This window comes from Papilio polytes, unplaced genomic scaffold, assembly GCF_000836215.1.
Source record: "Papilio polytes unplaced genomic scaffold, Ppol_1.0 DF822067.1, whole genome shotgun sequence".
In the NCBI taxonomy this organism is placed as follows: Eukaryota; Metazoa; Arthropoda; class Insecta; order Lepidoptera; family Papilionidae; genus Papilio; species Papilio polytes.
In genome coordinates this window covers 6,335,929-6,358,989 of record NW_013527137.1, presented here as the reverse complement: position 1 = coordinate 6,358,989, position 23,061 = coordinate 6,335,929, and the positions used below count along the sequence as shown (strand labels likewise).

Below are 23,061 nucleotides of genomic sequence, written 5' to 3'. Positions count from 1 at the left end.
TTGAGACCAGACTTCGTCCGCGTGAAATTTAAAAATTATAAACAGGAATGAAAAAAATGTAGGCTATGTTTGTCACACATAAATTACCTTTCTAACGGTGAAACAATTATTAAAATCGGCCCAGTCGTTTTTGAATCTATTCATTACAATCAAATAAATAGACTAGCTTTGGCCTCCGACTCCGTCTGCTTGGAATTAGAAAAACAAAAGTATTCTAAGTGTTATTTCTGACTAACCTCTACATCTATGCCGAATTTCGTCCAGATCCGTTCACCAGTTTAGTCTACAAACTCTAACAAACATCCAAACATTTACATTTATGAATTTGTAAGATAAGTAAAATGTGCATTGTTTAAATACATTTTGACTGAATATTTACCTGTTTGTTATATTTTTTTAAATAACATAAGGTGACAAACGAGCAAGCGGCCACATGAATCCACCGAAATGGGAAGCGACCGCTGCTCATAGACATCCGCAATTGCAGACGCGTTTTCTACCTTTAGTTGACGGAGGAGAAAATGCACATAAAGAGGACATTTCCCCTTCCTATACGTCTCCTCCAGCGTCAAATCCACTTTTCTTTTCCATCCTTTCCTCTTAATAGGGTGAAAAGGGAAGGGACTAAAATTAGGCCTTCAGCACCACACTCATCAGGACGAAACGCGGAATTGCTTCCACTTGACGCCTGTTTTCTGTGAGGTCGTGGTATTACTGGGGGCGAGCCGGCCCATTCGTGCGAAGATGTTACAGCGGGCTCTACCACTGTTAACTATTTGTTAGTAAAGTGCGATGTGTGCAGGTCACGGGCTGTCGTACAGCGCCAGCGGCAGCGGGCTGGTGATGACGGTCGTCACCAACGGAGCTGGTGGTGAGAGAGAGGGTAACAATCCATTCATATGTTTCTACATGAGACTTTAATGACGTAAATTGACAATTCTCGGTATACTAGCTGTTCCCGCGCGGCTTCATCCGCATATTATTTTTTTTATTGTGTGTATTCCGTAAAACTTTTATTTGCAATGACAACATTCATATGCTTAAATGATCATTACTATGGCAATCTTCCCTCTTTGCTGCTATTGTCATAGTTCTTCTTACTTTCTTGCGTGATTTTTGTTTGAATTTATTCGTTTTCCAAATTAAATAGCGTGAATGAATCCTTTAGCTTGTCATAAATATAGGGTTTTTTTTTTAAAGAGAACTATTCAAAAATATGCTGTAATTGACTACATCTTGTATAACGAAGAATTGTGTTCTGTTAAGCTTTATTATAGTATAGATATGAATGTTAAGAAAGTGTGTGTTCTCAGAGAAGTACGTGGTGGGGCGCGGCGCTGGCGGGCTGGTGCCGCTGCAGGAGGAGGAGGCGCCGCCCGCCGTGCTGCTGCACCACTCGCCCTACTACTCGTCAGTACCTACAGCTTATATACTAAACTCACACTAAAGTTGTCTATTATAGCATAGCTTTCACGTGCGACTACGCCCGCATGAATTTAAAGAAATTAAAACAAAAGTATACAAATTTCATCGAGATCCGTTAAACAGTTTAGGCTACAGACTTACAAACATTCATCCATCTAAACTGTCGCGTTTGTAATGTAAGATGGAATTATTCCTCTATATTTTACACTCTCGATATATACACTTTAGTCCGGCTCGAAGGAGTAGGTTCGTTTGTTGCTTATTCTGAGTAGCCGGATTTAACCCCACATAAAATACTAAAATAAATGTAACTACCAAGAAACAATTAGAATCGATGAGTGAGATTAGTGAGTTTTCTTGTCATGTATCGAAATATTGTATTCAAGTTCTATACAAAAGTAACTTGAATTTGAAGCAATCTATAAATGTAAAATGTATGTGTTTTAGCGGCAGCTACGGCGGCGGGGAGGAGGGCTGCGCGGCGCTGGGCGGGGAGCTGGTCATCGAGGAGGCGCCCGACGACCCCCCGCACAAGCGCGCCAAGCACCACCACGTGCGTACACTGCCCACTGCCCACTGCCCACTGCCCACTGCCCACCGCCCACACTGCCCACTGACTACTCCCTACTAACTACTACCCACACTGCCTACTGTCCACTGCCTACTGACTTCTGCCCACTGCCTACTGCCCACTGCCCACACTGCCCACTGACTACTTCCTACTAACTACTACCCACACTGCCAACTGACTACTGCCAACTTACCATGCCACTGACTGTATATTAGACACTGCTATACTGGATATTCATTGACTGTTCACCACTGCTCACTAAATATTGACTTTTGGCTTGCCCACTTTCCACTGACCATTACTTATTGACCACTACCCAATGGACTCTGCCCACTGCGTATTGTCCTTTGACTACTCTATTCACTAGACTCTGTCACCTAGAATCTGCCTATTGACTACTCTGCCTGCTAATCATTGGCCACTCGCTTATATTACCAATTATGCGTTATTTGTTTGTTTTTTTAATAATATAAGATGGCAAACGAGCAAGCGGTCACCTGAATGCACCGAAATGAAAAGCGACCGCTGCCCATAAACATCCGCAATTGCAGATGCGTTGCCTACCCTTAGTTTACGGAGGAGGAGACGCACTTAAAAAGGACATTTCCCCTTCCTATGCATCTCCTCCATCGTCAAATCCACCTTTCCTTCCCATCCTTTCCTCTTAAGAAAAGGGTGGAAAGGAAAGGGAAGGGGACCAAAATTAGGCCTCCGGCACCACACTCATCAGACGAAACGCGGAATTGCTTCCACTTCACGCCTGTTTTCTGTGTGGTCGTGGTATTACACCGGGCGAGCCGGCCCATTCGTGCGAAGATAGTAGTCTAGTAGTCCATACTAATATTATAAGGAAGCAAGATTTGTATTTATTTGATTTTTGTATGTATTGCAAGTACTCAAAAACTACTGGGCCGATTTCAAAAATTCTTTCACCATTCAAAAGCTACGTTATCGCTGAGTAACAACGGCTATATTTTTCCCTTTGTACCCTTCCCATGAAGAGAACGTGGATTTGACGCTGGAGGACGAGCATAAGTAAGGGAAAATATGCTCATTTTTATCCATTTCCTCTTCCGTTGATTAGGCAACTTATCCATTATTGCGAATGTGTATGGGCAGCGGTCGCTTCATTTTGGCGGATTCAGATGGCCTGCTCGTTTGCTAACTTTAAAGTAAATAAATTGTGGTGTTGCAGCTGTCGGAGATGGAGGAGCGGCGCGCGTACTGACGCGGGCGACGCGACTCCAACACTAAGCAATAATACAGCGGCGAATATTGAACTTTACAGTGCTAAGAATAAAGTGTTGTTACGAGTGGTACATTTAAGTTTAAGCAATGCAGTAGCGCATTTCCTCGTTTTTCTGTCGGTTTTTTTTTAGTTTGTATATAGTGTGAGCCGCGACTCGGCCCGGTTGGACGTTTTACATTGTCAAATATAGTCAGCTTCAAATACATTTAGCCGAAATGCACTAAATGATCGGATTGAGTTTCCTTCGTTCGGTGTGATGTGGATTTTGTTGATTCCACGCAGTTTTTGTTCATATATAAGTACAATTCAGTACCCGCTTAGTGTAAGATTAGCGATCTGTTCGTTCTGTATGTTTTAGGTCGCTTTTGAGGCTGACTGTACCTTCCGAGACATTAAACGGTAAATATCAAATGGTATTTGTTTCACAAAAATAAAATTGTTTCGTCAAAGAAACTAATAAATCTATTGGACATTTATGAATTAATGTCAAGTTTGACAGATTTGTCAATTTGACATTATCATTGTTAGGAATATGACATTTAGATTTTTGACAAATGAGAAAATATTGAGGAAAAGTTTTGAAATTACGATTTATCCAGTGTACAAAATTTACGAGAATTATTCTATAGTACGTTTCTTGTTTTATGAAATTAAAAAAAAGTTCTTTTGGAATTATCGGGGGATATAACTCAGGACTCGAAGGACCAGCGTGAGCTCTAAAAGTGTAGGTAGAAATTTTATTTTCTTTAAGAGCTTATTTGCAGAAAAGTAACCTATCGGTCTCCGAACAATACACGAAAGATAGAAAAGGCAGACATATATATTATTTTATCAAAATTCATTAAGAATGTAGTAAAATTTATTCGCTCTAGGAATACTGATTTTCAGTCATAGAAAAATCTATCATAGAAAAAAAAAGTAGAAACTTAGCTAAACTAAATCTTCAATACATTTACTCTTTGGAATGTAAAATTTTCATATTTAAATAAAGGCATGTAAAGTATACTTTAATTAGAAAAAAAAAAACAATAATAATCTCGAATAAGGTGTTAAATTGAAACAATGTATTTTGAGACATACCGCATAACTTTTTTAAGTCTATGATATACAAATATTTATATATAAGCATAATATATCTTATATAATCGATAGATGGAAATATAAGTGTAAACTAACTACATCCGTTACCCCATAGGTTAAATTCGCAGATTTAGACGCAAGTTTAGTACCGTGCTTGAACAAAAATAGTTCTTATTTGTGTACCCCTAAGGTCCATATTTGCGTGTCATCGTACAATGTAGGTAGACTAACAAATGCTTAATGGTATTACTGAGCGGCCGTTGTCTACATGCAAGTACAGTCGGGGAATTTGGCGGTGAAAAAAACAATAGGGCGCAGCTACTAAATGTGTCTGGATGAAAATAACTGATGTTAATTGGTTTTTATTATTACCCTTTGTTAATTCACTGCTAGCTGATTTTCTAAGAGATATTTTTGAAAATGTATCACCGCGGTTTGCCGTGACTGTACAACACAAGTTCCTTTAGTTTTTCGCAATGTTTAGGTAGGTAGTTATATTTTAAATGCTCAAAATGACAGGTGTATGAACATAATGTAGATGATATATTTTTCTGTTTAAAATTCAATAATCTTTTGGGTATTTCGCAGTAACAAAACTTTGTTTGGAAAAGTTAATTCTATGAGAAATAATTGCGAGATATATATATATTTTCAGTTATTATATCAGAGCCTTTTAGTATTCGGTGTAATATATTGGTTATGTCTCAAAAAGTTATATTGAAATTTATTTTGCTGTAATATCCGAGTCCCGACATTATCTTTTATATCTCCTCTGAATTATAACCCAAATTTTCGTCAAAATGTTTTGCTTCCAAAGCTAAAATAAATGGTTCTATCATTTAAATGTTTAATCTAGTTGATAAATTCATAATTAAGCTTTATTTATGTTAAGAATTGTCGATCAAATTTCAGCTAACCTACCAAAAGTTTGGGATTATCGTGAACGCCATAATGTGCAATAAAATTTAATACATTATATAAATTAAGATGAAATTATATATTGTGTAACATTTACAAGTTGTAACGGTAATATGTGATGTAGGGATAGACGGAATTGTCTTTTTTTGTTAACAACATTGGTTTAGGTGTAAAAATATAAATACGAAGTATAATATGATAATATAATTGTAAAAGTAAAATAACGTAGGTATATGTAATTCAGATAGATAGTGTAAAAAGCACAGCAGTGCCGCACCGTAGATATATTTTAGCATTTAAAATATATGTGAATTTTATCTAGTGAGAGGCTTTAGAGGTTATCTGTCTTACACTTTACATCTCCGTCAAAATCTTATCATACAAATGTAAAGAGAAAACTGTTTGATTGTAATGAAATAACTAATTGACCGATTTCAACAATTCTTTCACCATTTAAAAGCTACGTTGTCAGTAACATAGGCTATGTATATTTTTTTTAAATTCACGCGGACGGAGTCGCGGGCGAAAGCTAGTAATATATAAAATATCTTTTCATTAATAAATGTTACTTCAGCCATATTGGCGTATGGTTCAATTCCATTAGCGTTCTTGTCATATATCCAAGATGGCCGCCACAAAATGGCGGATGACATAACGTGAAGGAAACACTTAAAAATTATCTGTTTAAAGTAGGAATTGACTTTTTTAATAAAGTTGTTTCCACTATATAAATATACAAAGAAATTTAAATGATTAATTTTAATATTTTTTTGCCTTCGAATGTATTTGTGTCAATCCTATAATTTGTAAATATCTTATAAACATTCCCCGGCAATGAATCTCAGATTAAAAATTATTTATATCTTTAAATTATTATATATACGTTTGTAGAAATATGCATGATTTTGACGGGTGATAAGTTTTTGTGTGAAGCGATTTAAAAGTTTGTATAATATTATTTGTTTCAAATGTTCTACTGAAATACCAAAATGTATAGTTTCTATATTTAATATAGGTACCGAAATATTAATATTTAGTAAAAGTTTTAAAGTAAATTATGTTCAAAAGCTATTTTGATGTTCTATTTCAAAGCGCTTCGCACAAAGACGTCAATGGTGTAAAGACAGGCTTGCGTGTATATCAAAACGTATCGGCTGAAAGAATTTGTTTAGATAAGTTTCGAGTCCGGGCGATATATTTTCAGTAGTTGCTTATTGTGGCATTGAAAATGCCGTATAGTGTTTGTGTTCGTGGGGCGGAGGCGGGGACAGTGGCAAGGCAATGTCGACTTGTGTCGAAGGCGCAAGGTCGGTTTCCGCCCCGCGGACGCAGCGACACGGTGACCATTTAGTTTGTTTGTTTGTTGGACCGCATTCGGTGTATAGATGATACGCTGGTATCTATCTGTCTATGATATATTATTGACAAATTTTAAGAAATAAACGTATTTTATCTCCTTTCACGTTTCGTTTTATTTAACCTTCGAAAAATTAACACAGATTAAAACAATTTAATTGATATTTAACGGTGACTCACAAGATCCTTTCGTATTTTCACAACAAAAAAAAACATACAGACGAATTGAGTACCTCCTTCTTTTGGGAAGTCGGTCAACAACTAATAAGGGTAATGTACAACTAACTAATTTATAAAGCACATAATGTAAATTCATTTTGTACTACAGAATAAAAAAATAACCATTAATTCAAGGTGAGTAATGTTGCCATCGATATTCATTTTTACCGGTTCTAAAAGCTTTTTTTTTGTTGATTCAGATATTTGCATATTTACTATAGAACTAGCGTATAAAATAAGTAAATAAATAACAATTTAATTCATTACACTAACGTGGAACTTTACAAACTACTAAAATAATAAGTTATTTAAAGTAAAAAATCAATACTAACCGCGCGTTTCTGCTCGCACTAATTAAGAAATAAATTAATTGAATATAAAACTTAATTGTTTGTAAAATTATTAAAAGATTTTTGCAGGGATGTTAAAATCTCATTGTTAAGTAAAGATGGCGCGTCGATCGCCCACAGATAATCCAAGTGGTTGAACTTTGGGTCGGGCACGAGGTAGACGTCCGTGGTCGCCGGCAGCCGGTCCTGCAGTTTTTTCACATCCATCTCCGTAGATAATAAATCGTTTTGAGCCCAGAATAATTTTATAGGTAACGTTATTTTACTCAAGTCATATTCAGGAGGAGTTTCCGCACCATAAATCCTTTTATTGTTCCATGGACCGAGGTCGAAGAATTGGAACCTCCCTTTGGCTACGACTTCCTGGGCGTAGTGAACAATCGTCTTCCAAGATGTTCCCGCACCAAAGTGTGCCATAAACACCGGCATTAGTGTCTCGTTGTATTGTTTCTCGTTTTCGCCACAAATTTGGAAGACAGCGTTCCTGCACAGTTTGTGGTCGGCGTATTCGATACTGCATGAAGTTACGAGTTTTCCAAACATTGAATTCTTTGGAAGAAATTCGTGGGAACCGTACAGCATCTCCATATGCGCCACGTTGCTCGCCAGTGGCGCGAGTGCCTTTATAGGTGACTTTATGTCCGACATGAAGGCGACCGGCGCTAGAGCATACCCCGCAGTCAGCACTCTGTTGTACTCGGGTCGCAGGGTTAACATTGCAAACAGAATGGTGCTGCCCATTGAGTGGCCAATGTATGTAATCTGCGTGTCTTCCCCCTTTAGTTTCATTATGTAGTCTATAACTGCAGGGACGTCGTATAGCGCGATGTCATGCCACGAAAAATTCCAATACGACTTGGTATTTCTTTTGAGCGAGGTATGTTCCGCGGAATACACGTTTCCTCTGACGTTTGCCATCCATACGTCGTAGCCGGCGTCGGCCAGCACATATGCTAGCGCCTTGTTCGGCCCGTTGAGTATCCAGTCAGCGGAGCTGGCGAAGAGACCGTGCTGGAGCAAAACTGTTTTAGACGAAATGTTGCCGCCGCCTTTCGAGTAGGGAATTCTGTGCAAGTTCAAGACGTATCCTTGAGAGATGACGGTGTGCGTTTCACAATTGTACCCGAGGCGTGCGATCCGCGCGGGCACGGTGAGCGCGGCGTCGGGGGCGGGTAGCGCGTCCGCCGCATCCTGCGTCTGCACGTACGAGAACGAGTTCGCGAGCTGTTGGCCGCGGTCCTTTACGTTCTCTATGTAGCTGTTTATCTCGGTGCTAATCTTGTTCTGCTGCTCCTCCACGTAGCTGTCGAAGGAGTTCTTCATCTTCATTGCGCGCGCGTAGCTCGAAGAGAATGCTTCCTCCATTTCGTTGCCGCGCTCCTCGAGGAAGTTTATGAAGTTGTGCGACTGGTCGGCGAAGAAATCGCTCAGGTTGAGGGTCGTCGAGAATGACGTCACTCCGGACAAGAAAATAAAATAAACGAGCGTTGTGTACATCGCACCGAGTGCTCTCGCTGTGGGAACTGTCGCTTCTCTATGATACGCGATTGAGAATAATTTACGCTGACCCGTCGGTGTGAGGTCGACCGACTGGATGCGATAATTCGTTGAGTGCTGTGCGTCATTTGGATTTTTACGCGATTACAAATTTACATGAAACTGTATTTTATCACAATTTTTTGCCGGCGCGCCGCCTGATTACGTAGATATAGATATAAAGGTACGTACAGTCTTGTTTACGGAACCGAAGTGTAACTTTACTGTAACCACAAAGATGCAAAGAAACGGATATATCATATCATGTGCATGTGCGACAAAGAAAAAATATGGAATTGGAGTTTTTTTATAATATAAATAAATTCAATTTAAATTCATCGAAAACAGAATATACGTTGCAGTAGTGTCAATATTTGTATTTATAATAACGTGTTAATAATGCAAAGTATCCATATGTGTCTACAGGGAAGTAATACCTGGGGGCTATTTATGTACCGCAGCCGACCGCAAGGCATGTGGCGCCCACGTGATTAAGCACGTGATGAGCTATAAATTTTTCGTAACCTCGAAACAACATTGATTCTACAACTTTTTTTCGAAAACCTTTTTATGGGTAGCCTCCCGGGGAGATTGTTCCTGTCTACCTAGAGTGAGTTAAGAATGCGTGAAGAAATATAAAAAAGAACATGTAAGGAGTGTCAAGAAAGTGTTTAATTTATTTCATTGATTTTATCTGTGCAGATGCGACAAGGAAGTATCGGAAAGTAGATGGCGTCCTATGATTCTAATATTTAAAAATAATAAAACAATACATAATTTTCCCAATACGTTTATTCACAGCAGTAGGTAATTTTTTTCTTAAACTATAAATGGTTCAGCCTGATTGCATTTTCATACAGACTGTCTGGGGTTTTCTCACAAATGAAAGGTCCCGTGGCCTGGCATGAAAAGTCGTCCAGTTCCCCGTTCCTGAACATTCCCCCGCATGGAGTGACATCCGGAGAGTCCGGCTGACCTTTTGCGAACTTCGAGTAGCCCGCTGCTTTGATAGATTGTCCTAAACAAATTACAAGTCTTATTATACAATAGATATGCGTAGTGATTTTTATTTAGTAAACCTTCGATATCCTTTGCATAAGCGACGCCGGGAAGTGGGTGAATGAAGAGAGCAGTTGCATACAATCCCTAGAGAAACATGTAATACTCAAAAGACTGGTCAAAGAATGAAAATTTAGACCACAAAATGATAACACTCTCTTTGGAATAAAAAATGATTCCTTACTACAACCATTGGTCTGCCTTGTTCTTTGAACTGCGTCTTTGTGTCTTAGTTACTTTCTTTTTCATGTCACAATAATCGAAACTGGTTCGGCATTTTAACACCTAGGACAAAACTCACGGAATGTAAGAGGTAACGGGCGAACTGTCGCGGACGACAACTAATGTAAGACTGAAATAAGTACGAGTACAATTCAAACAAACCATGGATAGTTGTCCAAGTGCCAATGTCTCCCCAGCTGAGAAAACCTATGTGTGCTGCGTGTTTTACTTTCCCGCTGATTTGGTAATCTGGATATTTGCCGTACAACCCAGAAAGCGCGTTCGCCTCCACGTTGCTATTGATGATAGCGAGGTAGGCTCCCTCAGACGCGCATGCCATGAACGCGCGCGACCAGCTCTTGCCCACGTCGTGGAACTTATAGCAGGAGCCAGTTCTTGAATCGTAATGGTATTCTGCAAGGATCACGATTTACTTGAAAAATAATTTATAAAGTGATTGGCTATTACTTGTGACTTTGTCGCGTAGAGTTATAAAGTATAGCATACATTACTGTTAAGTTACCTTTCTAATGGTGTAAGAATTACATAGAATTACATAGAAAATAGAAATCTTTCCTCTTTATAACATTACTAGCTTTGGCCCGCGACTCAGTCCGCGCGTAATTAAAAAAGAAACAAAAGCGAGTAGCCTATGTGCTCTTCCAGACTATCCTCTACATCTATACCAAATTTCATCGAAGTTCGCTAAACTTTCGCATTTATAATATTAGAACGAAGTACGATAGATTAAAGTTCGCACATAAGGAACATTATTTGTTGCTTACTAACGATGATTATCACATGGCTCTGTCTGCGTGGAACATAAATTTTCGTACCTCCTTTTATATTTTACGGTATAATTTTGAGAAAATTTTGAAGTAAGAAATTGTTTGCACAGAACTTAATGATTACTTACCCGGGTCAACGCTGCCACATTCATTTAATGTTACTGGGCTCCTCCTGTAGCACACGTAGGGATACAAGTCCGTGCATACAACATCAGCGGCAGTGCCGTTACCTTGCAGGATTATACACTCTTCTTTGCCCTCGTGGTTGTCCGGTTCATTAGGGGCCCATTCTATCGGCATTCTTGCAATAGGTGTCCCTGGAATGATAAAAATGATAACATCGCAAGTATTCTAATATTTGACTAGACTCTGTTAGTTAGAAATGTAAGCCTGTATAAAGTCACAAGTTACCTTCGACAGAGAAGTAGTCTCCTGGCGAGAATGTCGCGTGGACTCCTGTGTACAAGCCGCACGGGAAACGCTCTGCCGCCATTGACTTTAAAATCAACGCTAACGCTGGAGTTTCTGGTGACGCCAGCACTGCGCCTATAGACAAAACAACCATAGAATGGATCATATAAGAAACAAGTATTAAAAACAAGAGTGGTAAAGCCCCTTTAACATCTTCGGACGAATGGGCCGGCTCGCCGGGTGTAATACCACGACCATACAGAAAACAGGCGTGAAGTGGCAGTAATTCCGCGTTTCGTCCGATAAGTGTGGTGACGGAGGACTAATTTTGGTCACTTTTCCTTTCCACCCTTTTGCGCTATGTGAGAGTACCTGTGTACTTAACCTAACCGCACTTATACTGTGAAGAATGTTGTTAGAAAAGAAGTTCATCATCTCCCCTACCTTATTATACTCCCGTAAGATAGGCACGTCGGGTTTTCGTCCTCCAAATAACTATCATCCTTCATCTCAGTTATCACTCCCTTCTTAGTCATGTCACCTTTCACGAAATCCATCCATCTCTTTCCAGGTCTACCTCTACCGGTGTACCATACTCAACTAACATCCTTCTTGTTACATGCGATTTATCCCTGAATAGAAGTGATGTTATAGAGATGTTTGGAAGAGCAGCACATACTGTGCCGACGCTCCATAAGTTGATGATGATGATGATGAGAAGTTATGTTATAGATCCATGAATATAAGTGATGTTATACGAATAAACAACTCACCTTCTAATTGACAACGGAGGCGAGCGTCCTGCCATTTTGCGGGAAACAAATGTATTTTTATCCAACCATCAATATCAGAGATATACCTATAGTCGTAGCGATACTCTTTCGATTCTATGAAAATTAGAAAAGATTTATATGGATTTAACATAACTTGATTGTTAACAATAATTATTGCAGTTTGAGGTTATGCACTATTATGGATACAAATTGTCCTTTGACTTAGTAAATCCAGAAAACATCTCAATTACATACTGCGTTCACAGAACATAAGACAAAACCAATAAATCATATAACTATTACTAATAAAATGTAGGAAACGCCTACATGTTTGTACAAAACTTACCTAGGATGGATTTGGAACTAAATATTACAAATAAAGTTAGAAAAATCTTGATAGACATCGTAATAAAATACTATAACACAGTAAATTTGTAACCGACTGAGAACTCTTACTGTAAGAAATTCTGCAAAGTATTCATAAGATATAATGTCATCTTATCAACAGAAGTTATTAATATTTTAACCTGCTATTACCGTGCGGCTTCACTCGTATAGCATTATATTTTTACAAAAAAATAAATAACTTAGAACTATAGAGGGTCGGGCAACATACTTTTCGCTTCTTTAAGAGTCACCCTGTATAATGTTTTTATACATATTCTACTAACTTATACGTATGTTAGTATCGTAGTAAAAGAGACTTACTAACAATTTTATGAACTGATGTTCATGATTTGCGCATGCGTAGAGACGTCAGATCGCGTTGTGTACTTGTACCAGGGTTGTAACGGAACTTTGCTTCCGCATCCGCAAGTGCGGAACTTCCGCAAGAAATGTTAACTCTGCTTATGTCTTATAAGGAGTTTAACGGAGGTTAATTTACGTCTTTAACGCGAATGGGACGATTAGGTATCATTTGTGCAGCCCGCTTCGACGTGCTAGGTCAACTTACTATAATTTTTATACATTACATTTGCTATAAACTGTATCTTGTAATTATGTACCAATCTGTATTTTGAATTTACATAGTTTTAGTTTTTATTTCTTTAAAAAATCGCAATTCACATTTTATTATTGACCTCCCCTTCCGCTTTAATTAATCTCCGCTTCTGCACAGGTGAAGTCCTTCGCCTCCGCATCCGCATCCGCATCCGCATGCGTTAAAATGGCCTCGGTTACAATCCTAATGTGAACTATTTAAAAAAATTAAAATTGCGTTAATCTTCACAAGGACAGTAGAGTAGTGCTTAATAAATGTAGTGTTTCATGTGATATTATATTAATAAATTTAATTTATTGTTTATGCTACTCCCGGTTTATGAAATCCGTAATTATATTATTACTAGCTGTTCCCGTGCGATTTCATCCACATGAATTTATGAAAATTTTATTTTATTGTTTACATGTGTCAAATTATCAATTGCAAATGTCAATGACATGACATGATGCCAAACTATGGCAATCTTACTTCCTTGATGTTGGCAATTGTAGCTTATGGTCCCTTTCCCACATAAGGGTTTTTATCCAATTTATTTACCCCCTAACTTTAAGAGCGTGAAAATATATAGCCTATAGCGTGACGTAAGTGTAGGGCTTCTCATCGAAGTAGGAATTATTCCAAAATATGCTGTGATTGCTGACATCTTACGCCACAAAGTAGTGTGTGTTTACGCTTTATTATATTAGTATAGATAAACTAGTCCCATACACAACAATTATTTTTCGTTATTATGATAAACTTTATTTATTCTCTACGGTGACATATATATTTATGTCACTTGACACAGCAGCCGATAAGAGGGTCAAGAACTGCTTTAATCTGTATATGACGTTTCTTATGTTATGTACTACTAGCTTTTGCCTGCGACTCTACAACTATGCCAAATGTCATTGATAATCCGTTCAGCAGTTTAGGCTACAAGTTATAACATCCATCCATCTAAAGATTCGAATTTACGATGATGACCTTAAACAATTTGTAAGTTCATTTATAAATCGGACAACATTTTAATAACCATGCTCTAATATACCTATAAAATATTTGTTACTCTACAAGCATCCGTTTTCATTGGTCCGCCATCCGCTTCTCCTGGAGCGTTGGCTGACGACCGATGCGACTTAAAGACTATTGACCCATCCATGAGATCTTAAAGCATTCATTCAAACTTTAGATCACATAACATTTCAATTACAAAATCAGCTTCCGATTGAGATTTGCCGGAGCCATGTTTATTTAACGAGAGTTCAGAAACTGGAGTTGTTTAAACGTAACGACTTGGAAACTGCTAAAAGTCGTGGAAACGGACTCGTTACTGAACTGAAGAACAATTCCAAAGCTAACAATTTTCATAATTAATGTAAAGTTGTGTAATTCATAAAGATCTTCCAAACTGTGATTAAAATTACAATTTTGAATACAAATTTAAGTGATTTCCTGCATCTATTAGATTATGTATGTAAAATAACGAAATTCAAGGTACAAAGTACGGAAGTAACAAGTATGTAGACTATATGTTTGATCATAGGCAGCCTTACAGAGAGCCGGCATAGTATTTATTAATTTACTATTCTTCATACATCTGATATGACGGCTGATACATCTCTATCAGCCGTCACATCTGAATTCACTCCCTTTTTTATAATATAGGTGGCAAACGAGCAAGCGGCCATCTGAATCCACCGAAATGGAAAGCGACCGCTGCCCATAAATATCCGCATTTGCAGATGCGTTGCAACCCTTAATTGACAGAGGAGACGCACATAAAGAGGACATTTCCCATTCCTATCCTCCTCCACCGTCAAATCCACTTTTCCTTCCCATCCTTTCCTCTTAAGAAAAGGGTGGAAAGGGAAAAGGGCTAAAATTAGGCCTCCGGCACCATACTCATCAGACGAAATGCGGAATTGCCTCCGCCGTATTACACTGGGCGAACCGGCCCATTCATGCGAAGATGTTAAAGCGGGCTCTACCACTGTTAAACCCTAACCTTTCTTAACTCAATCTATCCATACTTTCATCGGCCTTACCTTTGTAGGGACAAATATAGATAAACTGTGTAATTTTCAATCGTTGCTGATATATTACTACAACTATACTGTTTATATGACTTTAATAATTACTAATATAAAGCAGTTAATACTTTTATGTTCACCGGTAAAATTTACGATGTCCGAGAGACAGAGGCAAGTGCAGTTGTCGTTGCGCTGAGGAGAGAAGCTCGTAAAGCAAGTTTAAAGTGTGCTATTTCAGTTTGCTCTTGAAAATAAGGTTTTGCTACACTGAAAGATGTATAGTTTTATATAGTAATGAAACCGCTTTGTGTACTGACTGATTTAAACCAACCATAGTAAACATGAATACTAGTGGTTCTAGGAAAAAATGTGACAGTAATAATTTACCAATAAAAAATGTAAGGCAAGTAAAGGTTAACGCGCTTTACTCCACTCTACGCCTATCCGGCACCGTTCTGAATCAAGATCGCCGCGCCGCGCCGTTTATTCCCCGGCACCTCGAAGGCACCGATTGAGCGGGAATAAGACAGAATTGCGATAATTTTTATCTTTATCTTGCTGGATCGCCCGAGGTGAGCGGCGAGTGGAGCAATGTGAGTTAACCTTATACTAACTATATGTTTGAATTAAAACAAAACTTAATTTAGTTACATCGCCAATATTTAGCTTTGTACACTGGGGAACAATCTTAACATTTTTATTTCACTCGAATAAAAATGAAGGAAACTTTATATCGGTGTTCGTCCCTGCAGACTGCAGACTGCAGACTTCTCTTGCGTCATAACAAGGATGTGATGAGTTCTGTAATAGCTTCACGATATCCGCAGACCTACAGTATCTAATTATATTATCTACGAGTTGTTGCTCGCGACTTCGCACGCAAAAAAATGATAAAAAGTATAGCCTATATTACTCACTGATAACGTAGCTTTTTAATGGTGAACGAATTTTTGAAATCGGCCCAGTAGTTTTCGAGTTATTTCAACAAAAACATACAGACGAATTGTGTACCTCCTTTTGGGAAGTCGGTCAAAAAATAACAAATCATTAATCTTTATACTATTACGAGTAGTATAGACTAACTGTAACACCTTTGTCTAAACAATCGAACAACTATTTAGTCTCGATTTGATTCCTTTGAAAGTTGAATTGGCTGCGAAACAATCGACAATCGCACAACAATTGTGCAACAGTTTAGTCAAACATACTGCACTCTTTTGTTTCCAATTTTTTATTATTATTTAACAGTGGTAGAGCCCGCTTTAATATCTTAGCACGAATGGACCGGTTCACCCGGTGTAATACCACGACCACACAGAAAACTGGCGTGAAATGGAAGCAATTCCGTGTTTGGTCCGATGAGTGTGGTGCCGGAGGCCTAATTTAAGTCCATTTCTCTTTACCCCCATTTTCTTATAAGGAGAGGATGGGAAGGGGAAGTGGATTTGACGGTGGAGGAGATGCATAGGAAGGGGAAATATCCTCTTTATGTGCGTCTCCTCCTCCGTCGGATAAAGGTAGGCAACGCATGTGCAACTGCGGATGTCTATGGGTAGCGGTCGCTTCGCCATTTTGGCGGATTCAGGTGGCTGCTTGCTCGTTTACCACCTTATGTTGTATTAAAAAATTATAGTAGAAAGTAAAATAACTTAATTTCAGTTTGCTTATTCAAGTGGAAGTTAGGAATTTCAACAAGGGCTACTTGAGGATATTCGATTTACTACTTCAAAGACCTATTTAGAGTTTTAATACCATGCAGGGTAAATAATTCAGTATCTAATTAACTAAATAACTTCCATTTATTATTCTCTATTAACTTAACATCTAGTTTCTATTATTATATTTAAAAATCTATTTATTTTATATGAAGATTGAAAAACAGTTGTATAAAATCGAAATTAAATAGTTTAGACTTGAAATATTAGTTGAGTTGCTGCGTTCGCTACACTGTGGCTCACAAGTTTTATTGAGCCGTAACTGGCTTTGTTGTACAAGTCATCAAGTCGGCCTTTATGAAGATGACATGTTTTATGAATACCTGCTCCCCAATGTGTTCAGGGGATCCATTCCTTGATTACCTTTTTATTCATAATTGGATATAAAAGTTGGCAATACCCTCTGAGACATTATTCAGTTTTGTGGTTGAATTTATTGTGTTATTGAAATGCTTTGTCATAAGATATTTGTCAATAACGTTATGTTATTTAGTTAAGCTAACTAAATACTCAGTTCTGATGTCTAACTATGATAATGTAACTAATCATCACCATCTTCCTTATCCTAATGCCATAGTGGCTCAATAGGGTTTTGTCCTCCACATAACTATCATACGTCATCTCAGTCATCACTCCCTTTTTGACCATATCACATTTCACGCAATCGATCCATCTCTTTTTAGGTCTATCTCTACCGGTGTACCTTCACACTCATAACTAACGTTCTCCTTGTAACATGCGAGTCATTAAATGCCCATATCATGTTAACCTTTATTCCTTACCTTCTCTACCACTGGGGCTACTCTCAAACTTCTTCCAATATACTTATTGATTGTGTAACTAACGACATAATTATAATAAAAAGCAGCCACGTCATACTAATTACATAAAATATATTTTCATAATAATAAGTCCCTGATTATTTGTACAGAAGCCACTTAAAACGCTTACGTATACTCCTAAGTATCGTTACAACTGAAGTACACTCCACTTATTTTCACGAACGGAGAAAACGTTATGAAATATTCCATTATGTAAGTTTCGATAATATTAACAACTAGCTGTTGCTCGAGACTTCGCGTGAAATTAAAAAAATAATAAAAAACATTTTTCTTACTGGTAACATCGCTTTTAAACTGTGAAAGAATTTTTAAAATCGGCTCAGTAGTTTTTGAGTTATTTCAATACATGCAAAAATTCAAACATATCTTTCCTCTTTATAATATTAGTATGGATGATGTAACTAATTATATATAAATTGTCAAACATTTTACGTGATCTTGTTTAAGCAACTATTGTAATGCCATCCAAGTTCTAAATTACTGTCAAAGCATACTGCCACAATTTTAATCTAAACAAATTTAGGCCCAATTTTAGTCCCTTTCCCGTCCCACCTTTTTCTTATAAGGGAGCGATGGGAAAGTGGATTTGACGGTGGAGGAGACGCATAGGAAAGGGAAATATCCTCTTCATGTGCGTCTCTTCCTCCGTCAATTTAGGGTAGGCAACGCATCTGCAATTAAGGATGTCTATGGGCAGCGGTCGCTTCGGCATTTTGGCGGATTTAGGTGGTCACTTGCTCGTTTGCCACCTTTTTGTATAAAAAATGTTGTTTCAAATTTTAATTTCGATCCTTTAATTAAAAATAGATATAACATTCACATCTGGTATTTATTTGAATGATTTAAAATTTTTAAGAACCACCTACAATAGAGATATGCAAAGAGATTACACAAGACATCTCTGAAGATATGACATGAGTTAAGTAGACCATGCAGATGACTTATCTTAAGATAAGAAAACTCAAAAAGTATAGCAAAATCACCAAACAGTTTTATCTTACACGATCACATTCCAAGGTTATACATTGTTAATATATTTTAGACATTTTAAAGTTTTTCTCTTTAAATGTTATAACTCGGTTTACAGTACTTTCAAGAATCGAAAACACATAGTTTTGGATATTGAATGTTCTGGGAATTAATTCAATTATTGCTCCCAACAGACGTTGAGATCTAACCGATAGTTTTAATTGAACAATGGAACTGTTCAATTAGGACTGTAACAATGTTAATTTATTATAAATTTTACCCGCAACACTGTCCGCGTGGATTTATAAAAAAAACGATAATAAGTGGCTTATATGTATTTCCAGATTGTGCTTTTCTATGGCAAATTCCTTTGAGATCCGTTCAGCTGGTATGGCGGGAAACTCTAACAAACATCCATCCATCTAGAATTTCGCATTTATAACATTTGTATGATAAACTATTGACGTCATCAAGACGCTATGTTACGGATATCATTAAATGTTTTGATAGATGTTAAAAATATTTGTACTCGAATCTCAAGTAATCTTTGATTGGCTAAAGGTCAGCTGGGAATTACAACGAACTAATTGCATATCTTCATTATTATTTCCTCATATCCTTTTTTACGTAATCTTAAATTAAATGTATTAAATTGTATTGAAATTAATGAGTAAATAATTGTACAACTTGGTATCTAAACACTCACTAGAGTCAGTCATTGGATACAAGCAGAAAGATCTTCCGATTAACTAAGCTTTGTGTAAGAAATTTCGACACAAATGATTTTCTTGTTTGTAAATTACTTTAAAACACACAAACTAAACTCCAAGACGACAACGTAAAGATATCGAACGTTCCGTGGTGACGACTAGAAAAGTACTGAGCTTGTTGGCGACCGAGCGCCCGAGCCATTCCTTGCCATAATTTTTAAAACTACCCCACTATTCCTTCCGTTTCTTTATATTTCCCTACAATATTGTTGTTTTAAATAAAGATAGACAGTATTGATAAATAGCACAGATTAACAAATAACTTTTAAGAATACAGTATATTTGTTTGTCGACAGACGACGCTGGCGCTCTCTCGTGTCGGAGGCCAAGACCCACTTTGGGTCGCTGCGCCAACGCAGTAAGACAAAATTAAACCTGACAATTAAATTCTACAATGCATTGTTTGCTGCCAAAAAGATGTTTAGAACTTTGTTTAATTGTGGCTAAGTTAAGTCACTTTACAAGAGGTCTTGAAATCCCAGTGAAGTTCGATGGTTAGTGACTTAGGTTTGAGACAGCTTTAGAACAAAGACATTTAACGTAAGCCGTAGAAGAGATAATACATACAAACTATTTATGTCATGTTACCATTAACAATAACGTAAAGACAAAAATACCACAAACAATCACAATGTAAATTTATAATGTAACTAACTTCCGCCCACGACTCGGTGTGCGTGAAATTAAGGAAACATTAAAAACATAGCCTATGTTACTCACAGAAAAAACACCTTTTTAACGGTCAAAGAATTTTTAAAATCGGCCCAGTAGTTTTTGAGACTATTCATTACAATAAAAAAAAAATTCTCTTTATGAGAATAATAGAATTATAGATAGACAAATGACAATTAAGATTGATGGATGAATGGAATTATTTATCTCTTTAGAATAGATAACAAATTACAATTACTTTACCAATTAATTAAAGGGCGAATTAATTATTCCGAAAACAAGCGCCCCCCCCCCCGCAAGCCTCACAACAAACCCCAAAGTTTACATTTCACTTTTGATGTAACGGGAAGCGAGTGAAATTGAATTCCCACGAATTAATCGAACGATACACCTTTGGATAAACACAAGTATAACAAAATCTCAATACCTATTTTTTTAAACATTATTCATTTTTTTAACATTTCAGTATTTATTATGTTACACTAACTTTCGGCCTCAACTTCGTCTGCATGGTATTAAAAAGAATAAAAGTAATTAGCCTATGTGTGCTTACAGAATATCTTCTATATCTTTGCCAAATTTCGTCCAGATCCGTTCAGCAGTTTTGGCTACAAACTCTAACAAACATCTATCCATCCATCTAAACTTTCACAGTTATGATATTTGTAAGATTATCTAATACCCCCTGAATAAGCATAGTGTAAAAATGCAATTTACACTAGAAATGATGTATCAGTAAGTCGAGTGGACGCCAAACAAAACACTCGAGGAGATAATGTTATCTGTGGCGATAAAGATTTGCAAGGAAGTTTGTATAAAACGAGGCTTACAGTCAGACCCATTCATACACAACGACATCGACCATGACTCTCTCACGGAATTTGATACTGATCTGCTTGGCGGTGAGCGTGGCCGCCAAATGTATCCGCGAGGAGGACCCTAAAGCTGAACTGGAACGATACATTGAAAATAAAATACCCGACATTAATCAAAGGTGGAGGCCTCACTATCATGTCGCACCACCTGTCGGATGGATGAACGACCCTAATGGATTCTCGTACTACAACGGAGAGTACCATCTTTTCTATCAATTCTACCCGTACGACAGCGTTTGGGGGCCAATGCACTGGGGCCACGTGAAGAGTCCGGATCTGGTTAACTGGCATCAGCTACCGACCGCGCTTCTGCCTGATGAAGAGCAGTGCTTCTCCGGCAGTGCGGTGCAAGATGGAGACACAATGGTGCTCATGTACACGGCTCACATCATCTCCGACAGGGAACCCTTCTATAATGAAACGCAATACTTGGCCTACAGTGACGACGGAGTGAATTTTAACAAATATAATGGCAATCCTGTTCTACCGTCGGCTCCCAACGGCTCGCCTGACTTCCGCGATCCAAAAGTGTGGAGACACGGCGACCATTGGTATGTCATCCTCGGCAGTAAGACTACCGATCTTAGAGGCAGAGTGCTCCTGTACAGATCGACAGATTTAAAAGAATGGGAATTTTTAAAGGTTCTAGCGGAATCACAAGGAGATATGGGTTACATGTGGGAGTGTCCTGATTTCTTCGAATTGGATGGAAAGTTTATTCTTCTAATGTCGCCACAAGGATTGTCGCCGCAAGGAGATCGATACAAGAACACATTCCAAAATGGATACATCATCGGTACCTTTGATTACGATACGTTCGAGTTCGTTCAGGAAGTACCTTTTCAGGAAATCGACTTTGGTCATGACTTCTACGCCGCTCAAACTACTGAAGTCGATGGGAAGAGATACCTGATGTCCTGGTTCAGTATGTGGGAGGTACCTCATCCTGAGGATGTCGACGGCTGGGCTGGCATGATGACTATTGCAAGAGAATTAAAATTAGTCGGAAATAAAATAATTATGAAACCAGTGGACGGAATGGCGGATATTAGACAAAGTGTTCCGATTCTTAATGTTTTGGAGTATAATGAGGAGGTAGACTTTGAGCAGGCCGTTGAAATTAATATTGAAGCTGATTTTGATGAGATAGTGGAGATTAAACTTGAAGGGAGGAATGGTGGTGGTTATGTGGTGCTCAGTTGGGATCCATTAGTGGGAAAAGTGTCGGTTGACCGAGGAGCTGAGGACGTGCGGCAAGTGGAGTGGGAGCCCAATAATGAGACTTCATGGAGAATCTTCCTCGACTCGAGTTCTATAGAACTGTTCTGTGGTATTGGGGATGTGGTATTCAGCAGCAGAGTCTACCCGCTGGGAGGCTGGAAGATGATCAATCTGAGCTCTCAGGATATTGAAATAGAAGCATACAATTTGAAAAAGAGCTTTCCCGTGTAAACAAAATTGATTTCTGTGATTATTTCTGGTGATCTATTGTACACATTTATTTATTACTTTTTGTAAAAGTTGCTATGTAAATATTTTAGGAGTAAATTTATTTTTTATTTCTTAAAGTCTTTGTTTATTATTTTCATTACTTTAGATATAGATTTTTGAACTAGTAAGTATTTCTTTGCTTTTATGTTGTGTTGTTGTTTATTTGTTAATAAAATATCGTTTGATAGTTTATTATCCATCTAAGTTGTTAAATGTTAATGGAACAATTTATAGTCTTGCCAAAGGGAATGTGCTTTCACGTAAATGAGGCACAATTAATGGATAGGATACCCTTTTAGGGGTGACATATACATGTTCAATTGTAAATTGTCCTGTGTTACTAGATACGTATATAAATATCTACGAGAGACTATCGTTTAAATTTAATTAAAATTTTACGTTTTGGATTCAAAAAAAAATACGATAAAAACATATTCTGTCTACTGTTGTTACTGTTGTTGTTACTTTTCTATGCATGTCGTGTAAACCTATAAATAGGACAAATTATCTGCATGTTACTTATTGTATTGTGTAAAAATGTATGTGTCATAATTTTGTCCTGTTGGTTTATCTTGATAAATAAATAAATAAATTTCTGTTAATTATTTTGTGTTTATATACTTTTATGATTCATAATTGTAGTGTTGATAAGGATTGCAATTTATTTTATGTTATTTATGTATTTACATATTATGGATTTATATTGCATGTGGCTGAGATGCGTATACCTGCAGCTTATTCAGGCCATGTACTGG

General features: G+C 37.6%; 4 protein-coding genes across 4 annotated transcripts in view; 2 read left to right on the top strand and 2 right to left on the bottom strand.

Annotated features, from left to right (window-relative positions):
* Positions 1-5,216, top strand: part of LOC106106904 (forkhead box protein K1-like) — a 37,635-nt gene extending 32,419 nt beyond the window's left edge. Inside the window, exons 5-9 of the mRNA XM_013287562.1 lie at positions 63-67; positions 789-883; positions 1,314-1,410; positions 1,873-1,978; positions 3,192-5,216. Of these exons, the coding sequence (XP_013143016.1) occupies positions 63-67; positions 789-883; positions 1,314-1,410; positions 1,873-1,978; positions 3,192-3,224 (336 nt within the window). The 3' untranslated portion in view covers positions 3,225-5,216. The remainder of the gene's footprint in view (positions 1-62; positions 68-788; positions 884-1,313; positions 1,411-1,872; positions 1,979-3,191) is intronic.
* A 521-nt stretch (positions 5,217-5,737) lies between these two features.
* LOC106107185 (lipase 3-like) lies at positions 5,738-9,306 on the bottom strand. The gene has a single exon (XM_013287917.1). The coding sequence runs from the start codon at positions 8,663-8,665 to the stop codon at positions 7,202-7,204; it is 1,464 nt and encodes a 487-aa protein (XP_013143371.1). The 5' UTR covers positions 8,666-9,306; the 3' UTR covers positions 5,738-7,201.
* A 172-nt stretch (positions 9,307-9,478) lies between these two features.
* On the bottom strand, positions 9,479-12,425 carry LOC106107186. Its single transcript, XM_013287918.1, has 6 exons — positions 12,304-12,425; positions 11,958-12,071; positions 11,185-11,319; positions 10,902-11,090; positions 10,148-10,399; positions 9,479-9,722 (listed from the first exon to the last, which is right to left on the bottom strand). The coding sequence occupies exons 1-6, from the start codon at positions 12,359-12,361 to the stop codon at positions 9,529-9,531; spliced, it is 942 nt and encodes a 313-aa protein (XP_013143372.1). The 5' UTR covers positions 12,362-12,425; the 3' UTR covers positions 9,479-9,528.
* An 8,346-nt stretch (positions 12,426-20,771) lies between these two features.
* LOC106107065 (sucrose-6-phosphate hydrolase-like) lies at positions 20,772-22,496 on the top strand. The gene has a single exon (XM_013287756.1). It carries the CDS (start codon positions 20,804-20,806, stop codon positions 22,265-22,267), a length of 1,464 nt encoding a protein of 487 aa, XP_013143210.1. The 5' UTR covers positions 20,772-20,803; the 3' UTR covers positions 22,268-22,496.
* The last annotated feature ends 565 nt before the right edge of the window (positions 22,497-23,061 follow it).